The 22,741-nt window shown below is 43.4% G+C and overlaps 5 protein-coding genes and 1 long non-coding RNA gene across 6 annotated transcripts in view; 5 read left to right on the top strand and 1 right to left on the bottom strand.

Annotated features, from left to right (window-relative positions):
- Positions 1-2,057: 2,057 nt before the first annotated feature.
- On the bottom strand, positions 2,058-6,852 carry LOC136440762 (uncharacterized). The gene is made up of 3 exons (XR_010756708.1): positions 6,751-6,852; positions 4,842-4,901; positions 2,058-3,019 (listed from the first exon to the last, which is right to left on the bottom strand). It is a non-coding gene; the product is annotated as an uncharacterized lncRNA (long non-coding RNA).
- Positions 6,853-8,870: 2,018 nt separating this feature from the next.
- On the top strand, positions 8,871-10,636 carry LOC136440562 (complement C1q tumor necrosis factor-related protein 3-like). Its single transcript, XM_066436632.1, has 2 exons — positions 8,871-9,066; positions 9,511-10,636. The coding sequence occupies exons 1-2, from the start codon at positions 8,871-8,873 to the stop codon at positions 10,074-10,076; spliced, it is 762 nt and encodes a 253-aa protein (XP_066292729.1). The 3' UTR covers positions 10,077-10,636.
- An 826-nt stretch (positions 10,637-11,462) lies between these two features.
- Positions 11,463-13,498, top strand: LOC136440808 (complement C1q subcomponent subunit A-like). Its single transcript, XM_066436928.1, has 2 exons — positions 11,463-11,784; positions 12,390-13,498. The coding sequence occupies exons 1-2, from the start codon at positions 11,472-11,474 to the stop codon at positions 12,947-12,949; spliced, it is 873 nt and encodes a 290-aa protein (XP_066293025.1). The 5' UTR covers positions 11,463-11,471; the 3' UTR covers positions 12,950-13,498.
- An 807-nt stretch (positions 13,499-14,305) lies between these two features.
- Positions 14,306-17,376, top strand: LOC136440561 (uncharacterized). The gene is made up of 5 exons (XM_066436631.1): positions 14,306-14,637; positions 14,844-15,391; positions 15,588-15,594; positions 16,072-16,344; positions 16,540-17,376. The coding sequence occupies exons 1-5, from the start codon at positions 14,454-14,456 to the stop codon at positions 17,094-17,096; spliced, it is 1,569 nt and encodes a 522-aa protein (XP_066292728.1). The 5' UTR covers positions 14,306-14,453; the 3' UTR covers positions 17,097-17,376.
- A 609-nt stretch (positions 17,377-17,985) lies between these two features.
- LOC136440793 (complement C1q tumor necrosis factor-related protein 3-like) lies at positions 17,986-19,008 on the top strand. The gene is made up of 2 exons (XM_066436902.1): positions 17,986-18,202; positions 18,385-19,008. Exons 1-2 carry the CDS (start codon positions 18,025-18,027, stop codon positions 18,936-18,938), a joined length of 732 nt encoding a protein of 243 aa, XP_066292999.1. The 5' UTR covers positions 17,986-18,024; the 3' UTR covers positions 18,939-19,008.
- Positions 19,009-22,543: 3,535 nt separating this feature from the next.
- Positions 22,544-22,741, top strand: part of LOC136440043 (ras-related protein Rab-37-like) — a 62,629-nt gene continuing 62,431 nt past the window's right edge. The window contains exon 1 of the mRNA XM_066435808.1: positions 22,544-22,709. Coding sequence (XP_066291905.1) covers positions 22,560-22,709 — 150 coding nt within the window. The 5' untranslated portion in view covers positions 22,544-22,559. The remainder of the gene's footprint in view (positions 22,710-22,741) is intronic.

The raw sequence follows: 22,741 nt of genomic DNA, 5'->3' as shown, positions 1-22,741 counted from the left end.
TATTTCTTGTTGCTTTGTTTTGTTTGTTTGTTCAAATCACACTACTTCTAGAATTGGTGAAGTCGAATATAGAGACAAATGTAAATCTCTTGAAGTTGTCTTTTTACCCTATTTTCAACACCCAAATCAAACAAAGCAGAAACGCCGATACGTTCTAGGTACGAGATGGGATTGTTCTAGTGGAACACTAACTGCAGCAACTATTTAACTAGACTGCTTCTTGTCTGGAGTCCCTTGCAAGAATAGCACGTCCTATCTATTCCATCGCAAGGGTTTGTTGACAAAGCCTTTTTTGTTATCTTCACAATCAATAAAGTAAATTTGGTATTCGAGTTACTTTAAACACTCAAGAACGCGGATAAACGGATTTTGTGGCGATCATTCAACATGTCGGAATGTTGGCATTATCTCGTGTCGGTGCCATGAAACAGTTTTCACCATTCTTCGAATTCCGTAAAAGAGGCGTGAAGTTAATTGTCTGTGATAAGAAATTTAAGACCTGTCGAAATGCTTTTACGAAAGGCGCGTAAAATGAGCTTTGTTATTTTGAAATCTTTGTTTATTACCTATGTTAGCTATATATTGAGTGCCTATGATATTCATGTATTTATTGTATTCCCTGTGCTGGAAGAGTAACTGCCATTTAGGGTCTCGGAAAGAGAACTAAAAGAGAGAGTTGTACTCCATCCAAAGAACTCCAATAAGATGTAGAATGATATATTCATGGATATCTTGGACTATTTTTTCGGTATCTAAACCGTTCGTTGAACTGTAGCTCTAATTTGGTAAAGATGAGGAAACAAAAACTCCTTTATTGTGCATCATGGGTGTGTACCAGCAACATTCCTTTGCATGTTTGATACTGACGCTTTGGTCGAAAGTGTAGTGACCACTAGTCTCTACCAGACTAACTACGCCGGCTACATGGAGAATATTTGCCGGTGGAGTTTGGCCACCATAGGTTGTCATCTGCAGGCGTAATTAATTGTTAACCTTGCCGTGGACAGACTCTACTCGCCAATTATTCCTTTTGTTGTCGAATTCTACGATCCGTACCCCCGTAGGAAGGCCTGGTGGAGGCTAAGGGACTACTCAGAGGCAGAGCGAGGCATCGGGTCAGCCCGAAGATTTGTAGCCTCCGTTGCAGACTTCTCTCGGCTGTTTTATTTTTCAAGTTACCGTTTTCTTACAACATTTTGTTTTCTTATTGCTGGCCGAGAAGGAACAATAAGGATAAAATGTGGTAAGAAAACGGTAACTTGAAAATGAAAACAGTCGGATGGAGTCTGCAACGGAGGCTAGAAGAGTTGTGGGAAGGTTCCATCATGTCCCAGCCGACATTCCGTCACGTCCGAGCCGTCTAGCCCGGCGTTCTCCAACAATGCCGCCGGCGAGAGGGCAGCCCTGGGACGTGACTCCGGACCTAAATCTTTCACGGGACATTGAACTTGAATAAACCCTCTCGGTAACTCTGCAGTAACAACCGCTAAATGCTCACATGTGTTGCGGTGGCCTTTAGACCTGCAAAATCTGCCGGAATGGTGTTCATAGTCACAGAAAACAGGCGTGCCTTATTGCCCCATTCCACAGTAATCGTAACTGCGACCTCGCTGTGACCTAAATTGGATTTGTATATCCCTTGACTTCATAATTGCAATATCGTGCAAAATGAAGAAGTATGACTGAAAGATATCAAACACAGAAAGCGTGTTTTATGGATGAAATTCGTTGAGCGATCTGCCAAATTTTAGGTCGCAGCGCGATCCGGCAGCGAGGTTTCCGCCCTATTGGAATGGGTGTGTTACGTAGATTCAAAACAGCCCGACATACGCCGTATTTGACATGCACACTGGGTAACACGAAAGAAGGAAGAACATACACACTATTGGTTATCTCAGATTTTGTATCTGAATGTTAAAAGAGCATGGTTTCTCATGAAGCCATGCTCTCTTAATTTGTGCCAGGTTATACGCAGCTAGAGATATTTGTCAGACTTAAATTTCGGTAGACTACCCGAAAGCGACCATTGATGAATAATGAAATAATTACTCAAGTCAGCGAGGAAGGAATGTTTTATTGAACAACTCAGCGACGGAAAAAGTTAACAGTGCTTCTTGAAAAGAATACAAAGTTAGAAGCTTTCAGTAGTGTGTTCCGACAGGAGTTCTTCGGTTGTTTAATGTCTACTCAAGATGCATTTGGCGCTATGATTTGATCTAATTTGAATCACACATTTATTCTATTGCTTGTCCTAGCGCTATGTCTTGGTGCATTAGAACCTGTCTCTATTGGAGCTAGGAGGATAAAAATCGCTAAAATTTCATAAATGCCAAAAAGCCTTTGCTTTAAAAAAGAAGCGTCGTAAGGATAAATCATAGCCATGGTCAAGTTGATAACTAGTAAGTGCCTCACCACTGTGCAAACTATATGATTTCTAAGCGTTCTTCGCCACAAATCTTTATCCTTTACAGCTTACTTTGCTCACTGTAGCCCTACGTCCGTTATATAATTGTAATTGGTTACATAAGCCTACTTTATGCGAAGCTGAAACATCCCATTTTTCATGTGGTACGTAGAAAGACATGAGCTTTCTTCCTACTTAGTGACTCCCTGCAATTCGATTGTAGGGAGGGCGGTACCCCAGGGACTTTTCAACACATTGGATAAAACTCTCCTCTAGCTTCCTGTGGCAATCTCCGCACATTGCTTTCCAGTGCACTTTGATTCCGTCGAGCTGGTGGCGACTTCCATCGATGTCACTCTTCGAGAGGAGGTGATTTCCAATATCCTGGCCGTCAGTTCCCCTGAAGTGCCTCTCCAGGCGCTCGCCGATGTTGCCTCGGCCGACGTACAGGATGGGCTTCTCCTGGTTGTAGTAGGTGAAGCCGGGCTCCATGATGGCGTAGATACCTTGTTCGTTCCAATCCGGTGAACTCCTGTCCGGGCGGCGAAGCTTGTACTTGCGGAAGTCGGTGAAACCAAGGCAGCAGTTGCTGACAGTTGGGTTACGACAAGTAGCCTACAAGAAATGATATACAGAGCGATTGGTGAATACTTGTGTTTCGGAATACACAAGCGTACAAGTCCAATGAACAGAAAAAAGGCGCGAGCTCTGGGTAGGAATGTGAAGGGCATTTGAAGAGGAAAAGAAGGCAGGAAGCAAGAAGGCCTTTTCTGCTTCTATCACGAATTCTACATCTCAGTATGTATCATTGATAGAAGTCATGTATTCTCAAACGCGTTATGTTTATAATCAAAATACTGAGTCGTGCTAGAGTTACAAACGCATCTACGTTCAGAAAAAAGGTGGAAAGAAACAGACTAAACACGTAGCAAAATAAAAGGTTCTCAAACAAGTGCTTTAAAAAAAAAGCTGGCGTTTTGTCTACGTTTATGAGTGTGAATTGTCTTTTCCCTTTTCTTGAAGTAAAATCTGCCAGAGAAAGTCACTCAAGGGCTGTTGAGTCTATAAGAAAAATTGTCATTTTGGGAAAGGAGTACTGTTTTAATAGAGAAAGGCAGATTGGGGAAAGCAATTTTGAAGTTACGGCACTTAACTTAAGTGCTTTTGAAAAAGCTGGTCTTGGCCTACAACTTGTACTTTTTTCTAAAATGTACAATAGGTTCATTATAAAAGCTATCGATGTAATCATGTTCATAGCACGCAATAAAACATACAATTTGAAAAAGCACCATTGAATCATCAGCACTATGGCAATTAAGTGAAATAGAAGTTCATAACAACTAAGGTTCTATCTAAAATGACTACCAAATGTCAAACAAGTGTTCAAACCAATTAACAGCTACCTCATCCCTATTTTTCTGGTTTCCGCATTTACGACATTTCTTCCTTATTTTCCTGGATAATTTTGCTAAAATTCATGAAAATTCCCATATTTTTGTGCCGAGCGGCGTCACTTTCCACGTCCGTGTTGTCTGAATGAAGTCGATACTGAACAATGGAGCATTTGCTACTGTAACAAAGGATCGCTGTTTTGCAAACAACATCAGGAGCCTCTGTTTACATCGGGAATAGAAGTTTAGTGGCGAATGTTTTGCAAGAATCATCTTACCGCGCATAGGAGCCGCTGCACGGTATTTTCCATTACAATGAACAGAAAAATTCGAATGCCAGGTTTGGAATCTATGAAGTCCTGTTCATAAGACAAAAGCCTTGTATATATTAAATGAATATTTAAAAATAACAAAAATAAGATATTTATTTATTTATTTATCAATAAAAAATAAAATGTGATATTCATAAATATGATATTGATAGATTAATATAATATTGATATATATTTTTGATAATTAATATCTAAGAAGAAAAAAAATCCATGCACGGACTCGATCCCGGATCTTCCGGATCCGAAGTACTACGACGTTACCAGTTATGCTAAGTTGTAGTGTGTACTATGCTTCATTGCACATAATGCTTTAACCTCACTACATGGTATCATTTATGTCAATTTTTGGTCGTTTTCTTGACGAAATCTTTTTTTTTCTTCTGCAATCTTGTGGTATAGATGTAATATGGTCATTTTTCAGGATATCAAAGTCCGAAACCACAATGCAATGATATTTCCGAACAGTTGTAGTAGTTACATGCGGTCGCCCTCCTATGTGTCATGCAAATAAAGCCTGCCTGGCTTTTCTTGCTCCCTTGCCATATAAGGCAACGGCTGTACAACAATTTTGGAAGGTCTTGCCATATAAGGTCATGGTGTGCGACACAGTGTTGAACCAAGTACCATCGAAGCATGCTAGCATCGAAGGTAAGAGGCGACAAAACGCAAAAAGGTATGTACACATGATAATAGTTTTATAGACAATGTACTTACCATGATGTCTAATGTTTGTTGCGTTATTTAGAACTGGACGTCGACAATCCTCTGCTAAATCTGTAAAACACAAGAGACCATACAAACTGAAGACATGGCATTATCCTGTACACATGCATTGCTTCTGAAGACAAGTGATGAAAGTGTGAGGTTCCGGTACTCATAACATGACGCGCTTTCTACGTAGCATTGGTGAAAAGGGTTGTAACATGTAGCAAAATCTATCAGTGATCTTTTTATGCTTGTTTGAACATTTGAACAAATACTTGTCTGTATTGTATTGTATAAAATAGTTTCAAGTTGTAGGACGCGGGATCTCGGGAAATAAGAAACCCTTTTCTATTTCTTCAGTTCAATATTGGCCTGCGATTTCAATATGCCATACAGATATACTTGATTCCACAAACCTTTAATCAACATATCACATATTGGGCTATTTATTGTTGCTAGGATAAGACCAAAGGTGCAATGTCTATTTCTTCTTTGACCACTGTTTTACTTGAAATAGAACAAGTGAACAAAAACAACTGCGGATAATGTTATAAACACAGCTACTTTGTGCATTTTTTATCGTCGAACAGGAAATTTCAGTCAGCTATTCCCTCGCACAGTTATTCTGTATGAAAACTAATGGAAAACGTTTACATACTCGACCAATGAGGTGTGCAGAAACGGTCGGTTTTAGTTTCGGTAATATGACTATGAGTCATCATCTAATTAGTAATGGTATCTATCTGCGCTGACTCATTTGATGTACATGTACCGATCTATACAAACTTGTCCCCTGAAGATATATATATGTATATATATCTGTAAAAGAGGAACTGTAAAAGAGGATAAGATCATAGAACTGTTGGGAGTTCAGAAATAAAAATTGGCATGTAACCTGAATGTGATGTTTGTGTTGGTGAGTTCACGTATATGAATGAATCATAAGGACTAGTACTAGTGTTGAGGTAGAACAACCGTTAGCCAAAGTTGTTAAACTGTTCCTTGACTTAAAGCACAGCACATTTACTCACTAAACAGTACTGTTCTACAGGTATATCAGGACTCTTTCTGGCTCTAGTTTGAGCTCATTGACTGGCACACCTACAAGCTTGTTTGTCATGTTTTAATTATGCACAATCTCCAGAAGGAATTTCTTCTCTCTTCAAGTGGTTCCACTGTAAATCGTTGACACTGGGTATTTGCTCTTTCTAGCTTATCGTTATCTATTTTAAAACGTGGTAACAACATTATCAAATCACGGATCATTACGTATTCCGAACACATTTCCCAGTTTCGGTACGTAGGTCAGCCACTCTGAGGTGACATGACAATGTACCTTGAAAATGAAAGTGCAAAACACTATAAATGTAATCCTTTCATCGGTCCGACTTTCTGTCCCTCCTCCTTCTTTATCATTTGCGTACCCATCTTCTGGACTATCAACATATGGTGTAGAAATATGCAACAGTTACCAATTTGTATGCGAGTGACATAAGTCGCTTCCATACATCGCGCACCCTTACATGTACGAAGACAGCCACGTCACCAAGGCCCAAGCCCAATGCGGCGACGCCATCTTCGAATTTCCGACCTCCTCCCGATCACTGTTGTAGTTAGCTCTAACGTCGTCTAACTTCGTCCATCTAAGTTCATACTATTCATTCATTCATTAATTCATTCATTCAACTACTGGACATAACTCTAAATTGTAGGAGTGCAAGACTGAGATTTAGTCAACCACGCAGTTACAATTCCGCTCTGGCCTCTGCTTGTCTCAGGACCATCCCGAGCTTTTGTAGGTCTATTACCCGAAGAACATGTCCTAAGGCTTGCTTCGGATATTTGCACCTCTACATTAGACTAGTCAAGGTGTGTGGAAATCCACAGACGTAGTCGGCAAGCAGTAGTCCATACTCACCAGTAGTGCTCAGTCTTCGTTCCACTGGAAGGTCGGCGAAAAGAGGAAGTCTGTTTTAGTAAAACGATATTTATACCATTGTCGCTCAGACTGATGGGATAGCTTCACGGTTTCGCTAAATGATGTCATCATCTGTCTTTGATTCATGAGAGTAAACAATGCGATGTTTGTTGGAACTGCATAGATGCATTAAGGTCTCATTCATGTGCAAAGAGTCCGTACCCCAAAAAATTAACGGCTGCAAGAACGTGTGTTTATATCGGTGGGAACTTCCCTTTTAGCCAGCCCAACTGATCTCAAGCGTAAAACTGATGAAAGCTTGTCTGTAACTGAAGAAATTAGCAGGTAAAGTTCGGCAGCCGCGCACGAGGTCGGACGTGCACTGCCCGGCATTGTGGGTGATGCGGTCGTGCGCTTACAGCTGGAAAGTGCCTTTTTGGGGGTGTAGCTAAGTGCAATTTGCAATTGCTATAAAAAGAGATTGTATGTAGTAAAACTGTCGGCAATTTTTTTACATGGTCAAGGGTAAATGTTCTCAACATGAAATGAATCACATTGGTGCATTTTCTATACCTTCATTACGAACGCGCCCATGTAAAACACGTATTATAACATGTAAGCCTATGGGGCGAAAAACTCATGAATGTGACCTTATTTGCAGACCTGTAAGGTGCGACGAGGAGATCAATGTAACAGTGAAGGAATCCACCTGTTGACTTATTTGAAGTGCCATACTGCAAGTTCCTAAAGTATACATGTATATAGCATTGGTATGACACAGCACGCTTTCAGGTGATGTTAACGTTGGTCAGAATGCGAATAAATCACGAAGGTACTCGTAACATGATGCGCTATCTACGTAACGTTGGTGAAAAGAATTGACAAAATTCAGTCAGTGGTTTAATCCATTGTGCTTGTTTGAACATTTGAACAAATACTTAACTTTATAGTATGAAATAGTTTCAAGTTGTAGGACGCGGGAGCCGTCCCGGGAAGTAATGAAACATTTTCTATTTTTTTCAGTTCAATATTGATCCTGCGATTTTGATATGCTGTATAGGTATAGTTGATTCCATAAACCTTTAATCAACACATCACGTATTTGTATGTTAACGCTCACCAGGATCATCTCAACATTCACCTGTGGCTCATGAGAGAAAACCATGCGATGTTTGTTTGAACTGCATGGAGGCATTGGTCACAGATGTAAGGTACAATGAGGGGCTCAGTTAGGTGTATTGTGATCTATCTGCTGATTTTCATACAGCCTGTCCCCGAAGTAATACATTCACAAAGCATTTTCATGACGTAGCATCTTTAAAGGCATCCAGGGCATTTTATGAGGCTTGAAACTTGAATAAAAAACTCCAAGTTCTAGTCATTCCTACTAAGTTTCAATAACACTATACCATTACATATCGACATTAAAGGAGGAAAGATATGATGTCGTTGTGTGGTGAGAACTGATAGAAAAGCCAAGCCCTAATAGACTGATCCTGACTGTCCAACACAATTAGCGGTTCGACCAATGAGAGAGTGACTGCATGTCCGTCAAATATTTGCATTTTTATGTTTTAATTTTGCATTTCTACGTTTTGACGGAGGTGGGCGGGGCTATGCTATCGGTCTATCTACACTAGGCGCGTGAAACTAAAAGATTACCATGTATTTTATTTTTGTGCCGCTTTTGAGCACTTTTGATAAGAAATCCGCACGCAAATGTGGTAAACAGTGGCATTAAATGTCAATTTCATAAAGATTACAGCAACTAGAATATTTCCAGTTCTCAAGCCTCATAAAATGCTCTGGGTGCCTTTAAGAATATACGAACAAAGTATTCAGGTAAAAAAAAATTTTTACGTCATCTTACTTTTGCCCGATGATACGCCCGCCGTGGGACTCCACACTCTGCATCTCAACTATGACGCATTCGGGTGGTAAAAGTTTGATGGAAAACATATCGCCGTCGACAGCTGCGACTTACTACATGCTCGCGTGAAATTTTGAATTAGTTTGGGGTAAAAAATCTGGAGCGTAGTTCGCGTTACATCATTTTCAACTCATCCGGTGAAGGAGCCGGACTCAAATCTGCCAAATCCTACTCCTTGTAAAGCGCCGCCATGGTTTCTCCGTTTGTTGGCATGCTTACCGTGTGTGTAGGGCTGGCTTATACCGTGCTGCCACCGTCCCTTGCCGACGTGACAGTGGCCAGGGAGGAGGAAGGAACGTGCAGTAAACAGTACACCAACAACCACAACATCACCGTGGTGGCCTCCCCCGGACAGGACGGGCAGAAGGGAGACGCGGGACCCAGGGGTAAGTAGTCCAGCATTCATAAGTCAGTTCGAATCATACCTAGAAAAGAATATATATTTACAACTATTGAAATTCTTTGCTCCTGAATATGGTGCATGGATTACTTGTATCACATACTTGATCATATTTGTGTGCGACCAAAACGAGAACAGCAGCACCAGCTTTTCTCTATCGACTCTGAGTTACTTTTGAACAGTGACAGTTCGAGTATTAAGACGTAGTCACACCGAGAAAGGGGCTTGAATTGACCTTACTAGTAGGGGGGATAGGATCTATCCTTATTCACCTTCGTCCGAAATACCTAGTTTGAGTGCAAAGTTTATATGAGTGTAGTTTGGTACTTTCCAGTGAGAGGAAACAATTTACCACCATTGAGTGTGTGTGTATATAGATATGGAAAATCTGGCACAGGTTTTCTGATATATGTGAGCTTTGTTGCCCTAGGTCTGCCTGGTGTACCCGGCGAGAAGGGACAGCGAGGCATCCCGGGTAGACTGGGTCCGTTTGGGCCACCAGGTGAACGCGGACTTGCAGGTGAGAGAGGGAGTAAGGGAGAGCGAGGTCCGGCGGGTCCTAAAGGTTCTCCCGGCGACTCCTCCAGCTCCTCCTCGGCCGTGGTGGCGTTTTCCGCCGCGCGCACGTCCAAAGTCTTCACGGGGACCGCCGTGACCTACGACGTCGTTCACATCAACGAAGGCGACGCCTTCAACCCTCGCACGGGGAAGTTCACGCCCGCCGCGTCGGGCATCTACTCCTTCACGTTCACAGGTATGACCGAGTACGCCGCCAGCGCGAGCATCCTCGTGTCTCTGATGAAGAACGACGAGCGCATCGCCAGCCTCCACGTCCGCAACCCCGCCTACGAGATGCACCAGTCCAGCAGTAACAGCGCCCTCTTGCGGCTGCAGCTCGGGGACGAGGTGTGGGTCCAGCTGTGGAGCGGGTACGTTCTGTACAGTGACGGGAACAGGTACATCACGTTCTCGGGGTTCCTCGTGCACGCTGATTAAGAGAAAGTGGGACATGACAAATCTAGTAATCCACCTCTTTCATTATCGCGCCTTTGAAGAATTCATTCTCTAAATCTCCTCATTAGATGACTTAATCCAGCCGACCCGTTCGGAGATGTATGATGGTTCAATAGTTTACGCTGTGTAACAAATGTCAAATGGCATACTAGTAACGTTATATGTTATCTTGTACACATCTCTATAGTCTATTCACACTCTTTTCAAAATAGTGAAAGCTGTTGGGAAATTTCCATGAAGTAGTGAACGCATGGATAACATTATAACATTGGAAATTATATGCATCACCTTTTAGGGGTGAAAAGTCGCTTATTGCAAAGGACTTACATCTCTGTGGCTTGATCATATTAGTAGAATTTTACTCTTAGTTTTCAGGTTCCCTTCGTTATACAATACGATATGCTAGCAAAGCGTGTTTCATGATTCTTCCGACACTTGTATGGTTGGTATATTTTTGCAGCACGAAATTTTACATACGTAGGTCTGAAATTGATAATTTTGTAATCATAATTAAATAATGGTAACTAAATTTTGCGTGATTATTTGACATTGCCTTTCTTACTGTTTTACCTCACACTCAGTCATCGTGCGCATGGCAACTAGACTTTTGCAACTCTGCGGCAGCTGCCTTTCCGTTGTACATTACCAAGTACCCTGAGACGGGAAACTAAATCTGTATAACTTATCATTAATCAGCAATGCTCAGCAGCAATTGAGGTGTCAATAATAACTGGCAAACGATTCTAAAGATGTATACGTTTACAAAAGGCTCTGTTATTGTAAGTCTAAGAGGTGTGTGGACGTGTTTTTCGATCTTCACCCGTAACTCGTCCGCCTCATTTTGTCAACGTAAATAATTACGAATGACGAAGATGCTCCTTACCAAATGGTAGAAAGGAGAGCATGAGCTGGAGTTTCTTCGCGTATATGATGATTATTCATCTTTCTCTATTAAGTGGCAGATCCTGATGTTCAACAATTGCTGTTTGCTTACCTGCTCCATGGTTTCGTCGTGTTTTCCAGTTTCCAACCACACCTTTCTGTAGAACTCGTAGCCCGCGTGCACAATCATTGGACACTGCTGAGGAACCATGATAAGCAATGCAATACGATTTCCTACTTAGCCATTTCTGAGGTCACTTTTAAGCTAATCATTTACATCAGAAGGAAGAGGACAGACATGTTTAGAGTGATCGATGCTATAAATCTAGATAAGCATGGTCATGTGACGTTGACCCTAATCCTAATGTCATCCTAATGTATAGTAACAACATGCAATTTAAAAAAAGATGTTGTTGATTACTACTGTTTATTCTTGCGTTGCTGAGTAACATGGAGAAGATGTGTTGGGATGGAAAACAATGGGGCTTTGGTTTCATGACGAGAGAACGCGTAACGCGGCAAATATCACCTCCACACCTGGGCGCCTGCCCTCACAATAGTCCCCTGCCCAAGCAGTTAACTTTGCCTTCACTACAAGCGACACGCATCAAAATGGTCGGAACAAGCCGAGCGCTCCTCGCTGTTGCTGTGCTTACTCTGATTGGACCCGTGGTCATCCCTACCCTCGCTGAAGAGGAGGTACGTGTTGAGGATGGTTCCTGTCCGAAACAGTTCTACAACAACCAGAACATCACAGTGGTGGCTCCACCCGGGGCTGTGGGACCACAGGGGGACATGGGGCCAAGAGGTACGGAGTTAAACAATAGTACTGCTATAGAGTAAGAGTTACCGGATAACTGTAGCATTGCTGTTTGGTACGTTAGCTCTGAGATAATGTAGCGTGCTGTTGCGCCGGGGGAAAGCGATCCTGCGGCCCGCTTCTCTGTTGTAAGGTGAAACCCCAAAATTCGGGGATTCTAATACCGAGTCCGATTTACACGCTGCTGGTGGGGATTGCTGCCCAGCGATCATATCGTTCTTAATAAGACTCACCTTCCACTGGATGGAGGCAGTTGAGCGATCAACAGTGGGTTTGTATGACCTATGACTTTATAGATTGAATATGATCCATGACGTAAACGTTTCACACACACACACACACACACACACACACACACACACACACACACACACACACACACACACACACACACAGAAACGCACAAAATCTTTGCACTATGCGCTTCCTTACTACTGGACTTCATTCAAACTACTTAATGGTCGCTCAATATTTGCTCAACGATTGCTCGCCGTCTCGTGTTATGGGTATAGAGCTCAATCTTCGTATGATTAGAGATGAGGTTTTGTTGATTGGTTTTGTACTAAAATGTTTGCACTCTCTATGTCCTATAGGTGAGAAAGGTGAGCCAGGTGAAAATGGGTCGAGAGGAGCTCCGGGTGAGATAGGTCCGGTCGGACCAAGAGGTGAGAAGGGAGACAAAGGTGAACAGGGACCAGCAGGTGAGAAGGGAGCACCTGGCAACCTGGCCGTTCCACCTGTCGTGGCGTTTTCCGTGGCGCGAACCACCAGCCTTGCAATTGTAGGTCTTGGGGTGGACACGGTGGTTACGTATGACGTCATCCTTAGCAACGTGGGCGGGGCCTACAACCAGGAGACGGGAAAGTTTGTGGCAGAGGTCGGAGGCGTCTACTTCTTCACGTTCACCGGTATGTCACTATGGGCATCTAGTGAAAGCTACTTCATCAGTCTGAAGAAAAACGGAGAGAAGATGGTCAACCTGCATGAGAATAACGGCGGACGACGTCAGCACCAGTCAAGCAGTAACAGCGCCATCTTTCAGCTGCAGCCTGGGGACGAGGTTTGGGTGGAGCTGAAAGGATACGATAACAGTTTGTACAGTAATGACGACAGGTACCTCACGTTTAGTGGGTTCCTCATTCACGCTGTTTGAGGTTAAGATCGAGGAAAACCATTTGTCCTGTAATGTTTTAACTGCACTTTGCTTTTAGAAGACACATGCCTTAAGTAATAGATGTTTGCGTTATATATACGTAGAATAGAATCTCTGCGGCCCTGGAGTCAATGTAGAATTTATGATGTTCTTGGTTACATTGAGTTAAAGCCATTGACCTTACAACTGAACTCTATTGCAAATATGGGCTTGAATAGAATCTGTTTTTCAAATAAAATGTTCATGTTTTCAATGAGAACAATGCACTCTGTTATGTCTGAGGCATGTTTAAAGTGATAGCTATATAGATACATACATAGAATAGAACATTTGTGGTCTTGTGACTTTGTGTTAGAAGTGCTGTGTTGTCCAAAGTTGCTGGTTGCATAGAAATAGATAGCTATTTTCGTTTTTCAATAAAGCTCAAAATATTTCCATGTTGTAGGTAACGTGGTATTTTTGTGATGTTCTTGGTTATACAGAGTTAGAGCTAGTGTCTTGACAACTGCAATTGATTGCAAATGTAGGCTTGAATAAAATGTGTTTTTTAAATGTGTTCAAGGCTTTCTTGTCCAAATAGTTAACTAGTTGTAATGAAAATTATGATGTCAATATTGGAGATAACCGACGTTTCATGTTTTGTCACCTATCCTCACAGTCCACACAGTTTGATCAACTACTGATAGATATTTCTTTGGCTCAAGTCAAGAGACTAGTAATCAAACCAGCCCATCTATATCCGTCGAAACAGATCAATCAAAGGGCACGGTTAATGTCGCAATGCTCCCCCCTCAAATCAACCACTAGCTACAACCAGCGTTAAGATATATTACCTGCAAATATCAACGAGTCAGTTGCTGTCATGAGGTCTTGAACTGAATAATGATCGCTATGGGCACTAGTTTGCACAGCGGTACTCTTGTTGGTACATTCAACATTGTATGTATACAGGTCCTCACACACCGGAACATAACATTGCTGCCCGCGCCCTTTCGAACTGAAATCTTTGGTCGTGTGAGGGAGCAAAGACGCAAGAAGACCGTGTTGTATCTCTTGAGATGTGTTAGACGATTAAGTATGAGGAAGCTTTAGGACCTGTATCTGAAGCTGTGCCTTCGGCGTAACACAGTCAAGTGCACACGAACCACGGCTTCGTAAAACACGGCTAATTAAGCCTTCTCTAACTCCAAGCATTCGACAGGTGATTGTATGAACCCAGGCAACAGATGTCACCACGCCAGTTGGAAAAAAAATAACACAATTGACTAACGTCATCTCAACAAGACATTGGCAAAGCCTTTATATTCCTTATCCAATCAGAACGCGTACTCAAGTAAACAAGAGCATTGACTCTATTCCACGGCAAACAATAGTAGTAGTAGCATACTGATTAGTTACCATCGTTGGTAGTAAACATCAGAGCAACTCCTGTGAATCGGTCCAGACAACTGTCACCCTCACCACAAGCGGTATCGGCACATTTTGAATCTTATAACACGTAAAAATGGCTCAAACGAAATTGCTGGTTGCTGTTCTCGTTCTTCTCGGCACATTGATGATCCAGACCCTTGCCGAAGAGGAGAAGGAAGACGAGGGTTCCTGTTCCAAACAGTTCAACAACAACCAGAACATCACGGTGGTGGCCGCGCCCGGGCCTGTCGGGCCTAAAGGGGACATGGGACACAGAGGTACGTAGTTAACAAGTTAAAACTGGCATGTCTGAAGGTTTTGGCTGAGATAGTAGTGTATCTTTGATTTTATTGAAGATAATGCTTGATGTACCGGGATTTTGTAGCCTTGAAACTAGCAATCTCAATTTCTTACAACCATTAGTTAAACGGTTGTGACAGCAAATCTGCCGATCCTACATTGATTTGCTGTTTAAGATTTTCAGGCCATGGCGGATCGCCAGGTGAGAAGGGCGTGAGGGGTGCGCCAGGTAAGCTGGGTCCGGTCGGACCGAGAGGTGAGAAGGGAGACAAAGGTGAACAGGGACCAGCAGGTGAGAAGGGAGCACCTGGCACCAGCCCACCTGCTCCACCTGTCGTGGCGTTTTCCGTGGCGAGAACGACCAGCCTTGAGAAGTCTTCGTCTCCCACGGTGGTGACGTATGACGTCGTCCTTAGCAACGTGGGCGGGGCCTACAACCAGCAGACGGGGACGTTTGTGGCCGCAGTCGGAGGCGTCTTCTTCTTCATGTTTACTGGTATGACACCGAATGTAGCCAACACCAACTATTACATCCATCTAATGAAGAATGCTGAAAAGATGGTCCGTCTGTATGAAGGCAACGGTGGACAAGCCCATTACCAGTCCAGCAGTAACAGCGCCATCTTGCAGCTGCAGCCTGGGGACGAGGTTTGGGTGGAGCTGCACAGCGGTCACAGTTTGTACAGTGATAGCGGCAGGTACCTCACGTTTAGTGGGTTCCTCATCCACGCTGTTTGAGTTCATAGAAAAGCGTTCAGAATTTGAATCATACACACTTTGATTTGAGATGTTGAGGTACTTCAGAAGTAGAGATATTTGCGTTACAAACGTAGGAACATTGATGTTGTGTAACAGTTACCATACGGTCCGGAATATTTGTTGCGTAACTTGTTGTTTGAGAATCGTATAGCTCGTCCTTTGTCTGCAGACCGGATGTACCAATTATTTTCTGTAGTGAATTAAAATGTGTTGATGTTAGTTGCTTGGTTCCATTGTCTGTTTTTACGACTAAATCTCAACATCCCGTTTTTGTATTAAAACTATCGCTAATCATCCGTACTGTCGAAGTTTAAGCTGAATGATTTTTGGAAGTCGGCCAATGGCACGGCAGGTGTTGTAGTGTCAAGAAACCATGATGTCAGGAGAACGTGACAATTCATAAAAAAATTGGTTAGCAGATATTTGCACTTTTTATGTCTCGACAAATATCCAAGCAACCGCATGTTGTTTCCAAAACCAATGACCAAAATATTAAAAAATTAATTAAATAAAGCGCTTATCATTCAATATCGAATTATTGACAGAAAGTTTAATGGCTTTATTCAGCCATTTTTCTTCTGATTTATCTTGAACACATTTTCAAGTAACCAATCCCAATGACTCGACAAACATGAGTTACCAAGGTGCGTGAGTATCGCAGAATACTGTTGAACCAGTCCAGACAGTTCTAACTCTCGCTACAAGAGGAACCGACACGTTTTTGCTGTTGAAACACATGAAAATGGCTCAGACAGGACTGCTGGTTGCTGTTCTCGTTCTTCTCGGCACATTGATGATCCAGACCCTTGCCGAAGAGGAAAAGGAAGACGAGGGTTCCTGTTCCAAACAGTTCTACAACAACCAGAACATCACGGTGGTGGCCGCGCCCGGGCCTGTCGGGCCTAAAGGGGACATGGGACACAGAGGTACGTAGTTAACAAGTTAAAACTGGAAAGTTAAGGCTGAGATAATACATCTTGAACTTTATTGAAGAAAATGATTGATTTACCGCGTTTTGTACCCTTGAAACTACCGATAACAATTTCTTAGAAGCATTAGTTAAACGGTTGTGACAGCAAATCTGCCGATCCGCCATTGATTTGCTGTTTAACGATTTTCAGGCCATGGCGGAACGCCAGGTGAGAAGGGCGTGAGCGGTGCGCCAGGTAAGCTGGGTCCGGTCGGACCGAGAGGTGAGAAGGGATACAAAGGTGAACAGGGACCGGCAGGTGAGAAGGGAGCACCTGGTACCAGACCACCTGCTCCACCTGCCGTGGCGTTTTCCGTGGGAAGAACGACCAGCCTTGAGAAGCCTTCGTCCCACACGGTAGTTACGTATGACGTCGTCCTTAGCAACGTGGGCGGGGCCTACAGCCAGGAGACGGGGAAGTTCGTGCCTACAGTCGGAGGCGTCTACTTCTTCACGTTTACTGGTAAGACACCGAATTTAGCCAACACCAGCTATTACATCCGTCTGATGAAGAATGGTGCAAAGATGGTGAGTCTGCACGAGCACAACGGCGGACAATCCCAGTTCCAGTCCAGCAGTAACAGCGCTGTCTTGCAGCTGCAGCCTGGGGACGAGGTTTGGGTGGAGCTGGACGGTCACGGTCGCAGTTTGTTCAGCAATGGCAACATATACCTGACTTTTAGTGGGTTCCTCATCCACGCTGTTTGAGTGTATAGAAAAGCGACGATTCGTTCAGAGTTCGAATCATACACACTATGATTTGAGAGGTCAAGGTACTTCAGAGGTAAAGATATTTGTTTTACATAACACAAATCTTATTTTAACCTCCTTGCATAACGTAAGAACATTGATGTTGTGTAACAGTTACCGTAACTTCTGTAACGGACTTCAGGAATATGTGTTGTGCCACTTGTTGTTTGAGAACCGTATAGCTCGTCTTGTCATAGTCAGACCTGATGTAATGTTACCATTTGCATTTTGTAGTTAATTAAAGTGTGTTGATGATGAGTTGCTTGCTTCCAGTGTCTGCGTTTATGACCAGGTCCCATCCTCCCGTTTTCGGTGTTATAGGCGTCGGTACTGTCAAAGTGTTGGGTTTAAGCTGATTGCTTGGAAGTCGGCCAATCGCGCACAATCTTCTAGTGTTTGTGATTAAGACCAGGTCGCAAAATCACGTTTTATAGGCGTCGCGAATCATTCATACTATCAAAGTACTTATAAGCTGTCTGATTGCTCATAAGCCGGTCAATTCCGCACAAGTTTCCTTCCGATGTTATGGTGTTCAGAAGCCGTGACGTCAAAAAAGCGTGATAATCCACAGAAAATTAGCATCAACGTTAAGATCGCAAATGCTTGCACCTTTTATGTCTTGTGGCCTTTCCAAAACCAACGACCAAAATAACAAAAGACTCACATCACTTCAATATGACATTGACAAAACGTTTCATGGCTTTGTTTCTCTCTTGATTTATTATGAACACATTCTCAAGTGACCAAGACCAAATGACTCGACAAACATGAGTTACCAAGATTCACAAGTATCGCGGAACACTTGAGAACCAGTCTAGACAGTTTTAACTCTCATTACAAGCAGCACCGACACGTTTTGGCTTCTGTCCTGTTGAAACACATCAAAATGGCTCTGACGAGACTGCTGGTTGCTGTTCTCGTCCTCGGCACATTGATGATCCAGACTCATGCCGAACAGGAGGTAGAGGAGGGCTCCTGCTCCAAACAGTTCAACAACAACCAGAACATCACGGTGGTGGCCGCGCCCGGGCCTGTCGGGCCTAAAGGGGACATGGGACACAGAGGTACGGAGTTTAGCGAGTCAAGACTGAAATGGAAACTCAGCAAAATCTGTGAGGTTCTGTTTAGTGCTTTTTTAAGAATCCTGGCTAGTGACTACCAATCTGCCAGCTTTGGTTAAACGGGCGGTGGAATGTAATAGTAAAGCTACCTATCCGACATTGACCTGCTGTTTTACGATTTTCAGGCCTTGACGGAACGCCAGGTGAGAAGGGCGTGAGCGGTGCGCCAGGTAAGCTGGGTCCGGTCGGACCGAGAGGCGAGAAGGGAGACAAAGGTGAACAGGGACCGGCAGGTGAGAAGGGAGCACCTGGTACCAGCCCACCTGCTCCACCTGTCGTGGCGTTTTCCGTGGGGAGAACGACCGGGCTTGACAAGCCTTCGTCTTCCACGACGATGACGTATAACGTCGTCCTTAGCAACGTGGGCGGGGCCTACAACCAGGAGACGGGGAAGTTCGTGGCCACTGTCGGGGGCGTCTACTTCTTCACGTTCACTGGCATGACACCGGATGTAGCCAACGCCAGATATTACATCCGTCTAATGAAGAATGGTGCAAAGATGGTTGGGTTGCATGAGCACAACAGAGGATATTCCCAGTACCAGTCCAGCAGTAACAGCGCCATCTTGCAGCTGCAGCCTGGGGACGAGGTTTGGGTGGAGCTGCACAGCGGTCACAGTTTGTGCAGTGATAGCGACAGGTACCTCATGTTCAGTGGGTTCCTCATCCATGCTGTTTGAGTGCATAGAAAAGCGACGATTCGTACAGAGTTACAACCATCCACTTTGATTTGAGTGGTCGGGGTACTTCAGAAGTAGAGATATTTGCGTTACATAACGCAGGAATATTGATGTTGTGTAACAGTTAGTTACCGTGACTTCTGTAACGGTCCTGAATATTTGTTGCGCAACTTGTCGTTTGAGAACCTTTTTTTCCTGCAGACCTGATGTACCAAGTATCTTCTGTGGTGAATTATAATGTGCTGATGATGAGTTGCTTGCTTCCCGTGACTGTTTTTATGACCAGGTCCCAACATCGAGCTCCCGTTTTTGCATTATAACTATCATTAATCTTCCGTACTGTCGGAGTGCTAGGGTTTAAGCTGACTGATTGCTTGGAAGTAGGCCAATGGCACGATTCTCCGGCAGTTGTTGTGGTGTCAAGAAACCATGACGTCATGCAGAAGAACGTGACAATTCATACAAAATTCTATCTCTATGGCAACCACTCGTATTATCTTTATTCGTATGCAGATACATAGTACAGATACATAGTACAGATACAAATGCAGATCGAGTATGGTGACCGTGTCAATTCCTACATCGGCGTGAGGAGGGTTGACACGGTAGCCTTCGCGTGGATTTGTTTAAGGTGTATGACAGGTTGCGAATCTGAAACCCACACACTTTGGGCACCCGTCGTCTCCATCGGCACCAATTCGAGGGAGACGTGCTGGTTCTGGTTGGGATGCTTGCAGCAGTGTAAGAGTCATGCAAAATTGGTTATCAGATATTTGCACCTATTATATAAGAAAGATATCCAGGCAACAGGTATTGCCAAAATCAATGGCCAAAATAGTAAAGCAACGATTCGTAAGGTGTTAGAATCATACAGACTTCAATTTGAAGGGCCAAGGTACTTCAGAAGTAGAGATATTTACGTTAGATAAGGTAGGACATTATGCTGGGCCGTGGCAGTCGCATTTCATACAGTACTGACAATAGGTACCTCACGTTTTCGGGTTTCTCATCCACGCAGACGATTGACTGAAACATTACGGGCAACGCCATAGTAACGATACAGTTCGCATCAGTCCTCTTTCTACTCATTCTAGAAGGTTACAATTTATCATGATTTTCATCCTCTCCGTTACCGTGGAAATAATGAAGCGGACCAAAAACATTTTTAAAAGATATAAATTTTGGTCTGCTGGCCGCCATTTAACCCCTGGTGTCATTGGAAGTGTATGACTATAAGATCATATACAGTGTTGTGATATTAAATCTCAGTAATCTGGAAAATGAATAATTGTCATTAACAAGCAAGCAAGCAAAGGAGGATTTGATGTAGATATGTGGCTACATAAGGGCCAATAGAATTATGAAAGGATGATTGTACAATTTCAAAGAATTGTTCTTGGGTGATAATGATGGTGTAGATTTCTAGCGGGAAGGCAGATTCTCAATGTTTTCTCTATTTCATCTTAAATCGTTGTAATCATCAGCATCAGCATCATGAAGCTTTGTGATAAAAAGAGATGATGAAGATTTACCAGCAGATGAAGCCAACAGGTACACGTGATTCTCTAACCGCCACCTCGGCTCTGCAACAGGCGCCTCATACGGGAGGGTGTAATTGAGGTCAGGGGACCGCGGAAAGAGCGATGAAACTCCGCAGTGTGTAGTCAGGTGGTGATTAAACGCCCAGTGTGACGTGTGACGCACTCGTTTGGCCCGATATAGACTGCGCGGTGACTCTATATTCCAGGGTCGTCCCGCGCGAAGTGATCTGTCAGGTTTCGAGTCACGTCTGTGGAGAGCAATAAAATAGCTTTAGAGCGCGCGAGGAGTGTGCTGTAATCTCACCTATTTATTCCCCGCAATTTGGCTCTCTGAAATAAACATGTGCTTAAGGGCCCGGTCACCTACGTCGTACGATCGTCGCACGATCGCAAACTCGGGCATTCTTGGTATACTCGTGCATGTGTCCTACAAAATCAAGCTGTCTTCTTACGGAAACGGCTGTCTTAGATCCTTGTTGGTGGTTGGATCTGTCACAGTCAGCCTGAAAATTTTGCGGCATCAAACGACGAACGTGACCGCAATGTGCTAATACCATTTACAAATAGGATTTTGTATGGTAACAAAAACGATACTTTTTACCATTTACCGAAGATCAGACCGAAATGTTTGTTCCAAAGGAGTAAATAAACACTGCTGTTGAGTGGCGGAAGGTGTGATAATTACCAAGGAGTACATTTTAAGCTCCTTGTCATTAATTACCAAAGGGACAAGGACGTGACTGCATTTTGTCAGCACGTCGCGGGGTGGCGACTTCCCCGGTTGGCCACAAACGATATCTTTCCCTTCAATGTCACTGTTACCTAAACGGAGTTTCTGTCCTCAACTTTCAAGTCGTACATTTCTTTCCACTATTGATTTTTTCTCTGTTCACAATAGATTTTATCATTAAAAGAACGGGTCTTTGACAACAATGTAATGTCACTGTCTCGGAAAAATAAGTCGAACCCAATAAGTTAGAATTTAGTGTCAATATTCAGACTAGATTAGTCACATGCTATATCGCTCCCCATTGTCTGTCCGTCCTTTTTCATGTTAACATGACATTGTAAAAAGTCAGTTTAAAAGGTTATTTTATAGACATTTTTAAAAAGTCAATAATGCTATCATAAAACTGATGGCTATTTCTCTGACCTTGTTTGGTGGGGGCTTGCTTTTCGTGCGAAATTACTCATAGGGAAATAACGTTGTTGCTTCACTTCAGTCCAATAGCAATTTTCGGAGCGTAATGACTAGGTTATGGAGACATTCTAATCGCTGGCTCTCCAAAATGTTTCCTACACCAAGTACGCATATATGGATACTACAACATGCGTAATAGTCTTCCGACTAAAGAGAAGGAACATAGGGAATTGAATATTACACTAGATACAGCTTAAGCCATTGAAGCTTGTCACGCAAACGCTAAGACCGTCCACACTCAGCCATGTGTAATCTGACACCATTATTTCCGGATGCGCGAGTCCTTCACATCTACGTCATCAATTATTCAAAGCCTGATTGATGGTTGGGGTCGTCGTTCCCAGAATGCAGCGGGTTTAGTGATCGATGATTTCTACGAGTCGTCATTTCCGGCGAATCCCGGTGTTTTAGGGATTGTTATTACGGACCGTCCCCACAGGACACCGCGTCACGTGCCGCGGGTAGGTTACTCCCGCCCTTCTGGTGAGGGCTTGCATGGGGAAAACAGGGATGAACATGTTAAAAAAAGATCATCAGTAAAATCATTATTTGAAAGTACGCCATTTATTTCTATGAGTACATAGAATGTACGTTCAAAACAAACGCGGAAATGTCGTGGATAATTTCATTTATAGATAAATCAACGGTTGGGAAAGAATCACTATTCTAAACTGTACTGAATAAAATTGAGGATAGTGCATAAATTTATCACGAAATTAATATACTCTATATATTACAAGGAAACTTGGTCATATTCATAACTTAGCCACGAGGTCATTTAAAGTGGTGAGAGCAAGAATACACGAAACGAAAGTGAGCAAGCTGGCAACCCCCATCTACAGCCTCTAATTCCCTCTAACGGATGAGATCACCGAGAATATGGCGGACCGGCAGCAGCAGCAGACAGCTTCCACGGCGGGCCAGCAGGCCAAGCCGGCGGTGAACGGAGCCGCCCCTCGCCCAGCGCCCCCGGAGACACAGCGACAGGAGTCCGTACACCTGGACTATGACGAGAGCATCATCCACAAGGTGAGAATCCTCGTCTCTTCTCCCCTTGTCCT

The sequence above is a fragment of the Branchiostoma lanceolatum genome, chromosome 8, assembly GCF_035083965.1.
Source record: "Branchiostoma lanceolatum isolate klBraLanc5 chromosome 8, klBraLanc5.hap2, whole genome shotgun sequence".
NCBI lineage: Eukaryota > Metazoa > Chordata > Leptocardii > Amphioxiformes > Branchiostomatidae > Branchiostoma > Branchiostoma lanceolatum.
The sequence above is the reverse complement of the archived record's forward strand: the minus strand, read 5'-3'. Positions and strand labels throughout refer to the sequence as shown.